This window comes from Puntigrus tetrazona, unplaced genomic scaffold (genome assembly GCF_018831695.1).
Source record: "Puntigrus tetrazona isolate hp1 unplaced genomic scaffold, ASM1883169v1 S000000575, whole genome shotgun sequence".
NCBI classification, from domain to species: Eukaryota; Metazoa; Chordata; class Actinopteri; order Cypriniformes; family Cyprinidae; genus Puntigrus; species Puntigrus tetrazona.
In genome coordinates this window covers 295,001-299,508 of record NW_025048207.1, presented here as the reverse complement: position 1 = coordinate 299,508, position 4,508 = coordinate 295,001, and the positions used below count along the sequence as shown (strand labels likewise).

Here is a 4,508-nt window from a genome sequence, read left to right as displayed (position 1 = left end):
CTTCGACTCCTCATTCTATTATCCCAGGGGATCATGGTTACGTTTGTAACCAAGAGTTTCATTTGGGACTCTCTCTTAAACAGTCTCTCCCACTGAGTATACAAGCTTATGGGGAACACACTGCATATGTGTAAGTAAATGTACGTGCAGAATCTGTGCGCTCAGCCATGCAACGCCTTAAGAACCACGACCTAAATATGAGACACTTATGGCTGAAAGCTTTAAACCTTCATTACGAAGTGAGACCAATGAGCAAGGGTCCACACACCCAACTGCTCCCCAGGGGCCGCAGCACTGACCCGGATGGGTTAAACGCAGAGCGCATGCCCAGGAAGCGGCCAGGAGTGGGCCATATAAGCCCTGCATTGTAACCTGCAGCCCTCTACAGCGCCTTCTGAAGCATAGAAAGAGCTGCTACGGGTCAATATCGACAACCTGTAATAATCAGAATAAAAAAGAAACAGACTAATATTAGCGTAGACGCCATTCATCGATTCAAGTACATCATGTGTTATGGGGAGGACAAAGCATCTGACATCTGAACCATCTGATGACTTGAGCGATTGCCGGTCAGGGTATCTTGCGGCTTTGAAAAGTAAATTGGCGGTGAAAGTTGTCTTCAGAGTTGTAAAAAGTGTAATTCCAACCGTAAGGAATGACCTCCGTGTGTGACCTTTGCCATGCAGACTCAGATACGGTGGCAGGTGAAGGTTTCAATCCACTTCGGAGGGGCGTCAGATACAACCAATCACCACGTGGTTCCTTCTATCTGTAAAGAATTGCCACTGAGAACCAGTTGTGCGTTTGCGCGTCTTTAGACCCAAACCAAGTCCTCTCTCTGGAAGAAGCATCGCAAGCAGTCGACCACCGAAAGCATCCCGGTGACGCAAAACATACACCAACGACATCGCTTTGGTGCAGCTGAAGGAACTGAGTCTTTCAGACAAGAGTCCTGCGGTCCGACCCAACAGTTCCAGCCCGACCACACCTGCACCATCTCCGGCTGGGGCGAAGGTTCTGCTCCCTGTCAAACACAACCTACAGAAATCAGGAAGAGAATATGGTAGACTCTTTCTGTCTCTGTGTGTTCGGATCGTCACAAGCCACTCGCTAGGTGAGCGTTTCATAATCGGTGAGCGCTGATGTCTAGCAGGTTTGGGCTGTCTAGTGTCCTGACCCTTTACACAGCATAACAAACATGTGCCTTGAATGTGTGTCAAAGTGTAAAAACACAGTTTTTTTGGTGACGCGGTACACTGCGGTTGCTATGTAATATTACTTTATGTAATCAAGTAATGCATTATTTTTAAATTTAAACAAAATCTATCTAACTTTTTCAAGTAATTACAGTAACTTAGTTCTCATTTATTGACTGACAGCTCTGGGGTTGCCATGTGGAAGTGCAGAGCTGTTGTTTTTGAACACGATCTTTCCGTAGTTAATAGGCTAAATATGCACATGCATTTAATCATCTCACCTGCACGCATTCAGTGTTCATAGGAATCAAACCTGCAATAATTAAAATGTTAAACAACACAAATAACCCTTCTGTGTTTAACCCTATTTTATTAACCATTGTCTTTGCTGCTGACCTTCGATAATCCAATCCAGCAATACTAATGTGCAAGAATGACTTCAGATGAACTAAACGTTTGCTGAAAAGCGTCAAGCTTTCTTCTCCCTGCAGAGTGATGCCCTCTACTGCTCAGACCTGAACTTACACTTCCTTCTGCTTTAGGGGTTTTCATTAAAAGGGACTAGGAAATAGACAATATTGTGTTTTTTTATACCACTAAAAATTAACTAATACATAGAGATATTTCTACTTCACGGTATTTGTTAACTGTATTGAATATATTATAGACACGTGAACCTCTTAAGACCAGAGAAAAAAAAGGTTTATGGATTTTTTTTAGTTTTTGATGTCTTTACATTGTTTAGAGCATTAAAAATAGTGTGCAAAAAAACACATAAGTGATGCTATGTCTTTGGTTGATATAAAAGACAAGAATGAACATAAGGGAAAAAAACAAAAAAAAATCAATACATTTTTAGTTTTTAAGCTATTTTATTACCTTTGTATAACAATGACACTCAACTATGTTATTAAAAATATAAAAAATATTTTAAAAATATTAAAACATTTTCTCTTGACAAAATGTGCGTAAAATAGTCATAAATGGACTTTCTCGTTATATACAGTTTATCTATAAACTAAATCTAATTGGCATGTTAATGTAATTTTTGGGCAGCAAATGCAAAAAGTGTAATAATAGACGTGGTTTTCATAATAACATCTAATATTTAATAGAAATATAATTTCTTTGCCTATTCATTTTGTACACATAATAAACATGCTTTTAGTCCCAGCGTCCTCATATAAGGGTTTCGTAACTGAAAGTCATATTTAGATTTTACTGAGATCTTGATTTATAACATGATTTAAAAATTCAAAACACTGGAGACGTTTTTTTGTTTTTTTTTGCCCGACGACTTGACCCACACGCAGGTTGCCAGATTCACGCTCAGACCCCCTTCATTTTCCAACTTCCGTTATCGAATCGAAATAGGCTGTGTTTTGCGTCAACTGGCAACCCGTGGTTCTGAAACACGATTGGGTGACCTGGCAGTGGGCGGGCTTCACAAACCCAAACAGAAATTAGATATTGGCTAAAATAAAAAGTCCTCATATGAGGACACATACCGATACTTTAAATCATTTTTTTTTCAGTTGGTTTGTGAAGGTGTTTTTCTGCATGTTTGGACTGGGTTCTTGTAGCATTTACTCAATTTTGACCAGCAGTGTTTCAAAAAGCATTGTTTGTCCCATCACGTTCATTTGGTTTTGGGGGGTCAGAAATCAGGGTAAGCCACAAACACTTATTGCCAAAGAAGCTGGCCGTGTTGGACCTACGCGTGTCAACGGAAATTGAGTGGAAGAACCGCAGCCTTGAGGGTTTTCACTCAAAATCAATTCAAGAAATGGACTGAGGCTTCAAGGCCCAGTGATCCACCCTCAAAAAGTTTTGTATTACGTTTGGAAACCAAGAGTCTGGAGGAAGGAGGAGAAGCTCCGAGTCCATGAACCAACGTTTAATGAGAACTTCTGCTTCCTTCCGCTGAGCAGCTTTGTGAAGACGCGGCAGGCCTTGCCCTCACTGCCAGAAGCACCAAACGTTGGTTCAACGGCCGCGGCGTGGGCCTGATTCTAATCTGATGTGAATTGGGTTTTTTAATGTGAGCCAAAATCATCAAAAGAACCAAACATTTAAACTTTTCTTTATTTATTAAATACATGAGTTTCATCATTTGTCTTGAAATACTGACGTAAATGAACTTTTCCTCATTCATTGAGATGCACCTGTAGATGTCAACCTGTTATTAAACACGTTTTTGTCTGCTGAGGTCTTTATCGTTGCACTTTTTATATACACACACACACACATTTATTTTTTTAATCTGTGCATCATGTTACCTGTGCTTGGTTTTATTCTAGTTGTACTTCTAATTCTTCTAATTCTGTTTCCATGCACCATTGCAACATTTCTAATCTGTGCATCCATTTACTGCTATTTTAAGTTTTATAAATTTGTGCTCTTTTATCTCTGCTCAATCATTTTTTTCAATTTTTTTTTATCTGTGCATTTTTTTCCGTGCTCCATTTTGTTTTCATCTGCCATTTATTTCATCTTTCTGTGTGTTTTTGACCCTGCAGACAAACTCATTCATAGACCGTAGCATGGTGTGTGTGTGTGTGTGTGTGTGTGTCAAAGCCTCGTGAATGTGAAAACAGTGTTGATTTGTCACTCGTTCTAAACTGATTGGTGCACTAAAAAGAAGTTTTCCGGGTGTGTCCGATTCACGAACAAACGACTCATTTGAGCAGCTTCACTCCTGGTTTGAATCAGTTTAATGAATTAATTCTTCAGTGTTGCCAATTTTGTTAAAAATGTATGAACTTCTCAGACTGCCCGAACTTTTTTTTTTTTTTTTTTTTTTTTTTTTTTTTTAAATCTTCAACTTGATCAAAAGAAAGAACTCAAAGAAAGTCAATAATTCAATGCATTTAAAAATACAGTTCTTTATATTTTCACATTATGCATATTATTTGACAGATGCTTCTAAATGAATTTTAGATGCATCATAACGTCTTTAGCAGCTGAAGATGTAGATGTCCTAGACTGAGTGAGATGATCATGACTAGACAGTGTTTCAGTGTTTTAAACTCCACATTCGCCGCCGGTTTGATTGACGACACAAACCTGCGCTTCTCCCAAAGTTGAAGAAAATATTTATTTTTTGCCATATTTGTAAAACGCCACGTTTTCTTTACAAGGTAATGCGCAAATAAATTAAAAAAGTAAAAACTGTACACTTATAAAACAAATCCGTCCCTGAGCGGCGTGTGATTGGAGAAAGCGCCTCACTCGTCCCGCGCGCTCTGCACCATCGAGTAGCTCTTGCACGGGTTCTTGAAGCACGCCGCCGGAAACGCCAGCGGCCAGGAG

General features: G+C 39.4%; 1 protein-coding gene across 1 annotated transcript in view; it reads right to left on the bottom strand.

Moving 5' to 3' along the window:
- Window positions 1-4,273: 4,273 nt before the first annotated feature.
- The window catches only part of sgms2b (sphingomyelin synthase 2b), a 7,674-nt gene continuing 7,439 nt past the window's right edge, over window positions 4,274-4,508 (bottom strand). The window contains exon 5 of the mRNA XM_043232551.1: window positions 4,274-4,508. This exon is cut by the window's right edge and continues 101 nt beyond it. Within this exon, the coding sequence (XP_043088486.1) occupies window positions 4,424-4,508 (85 nt within the window). The 3' untranslated portion in view covers window positions 4,274-4,423.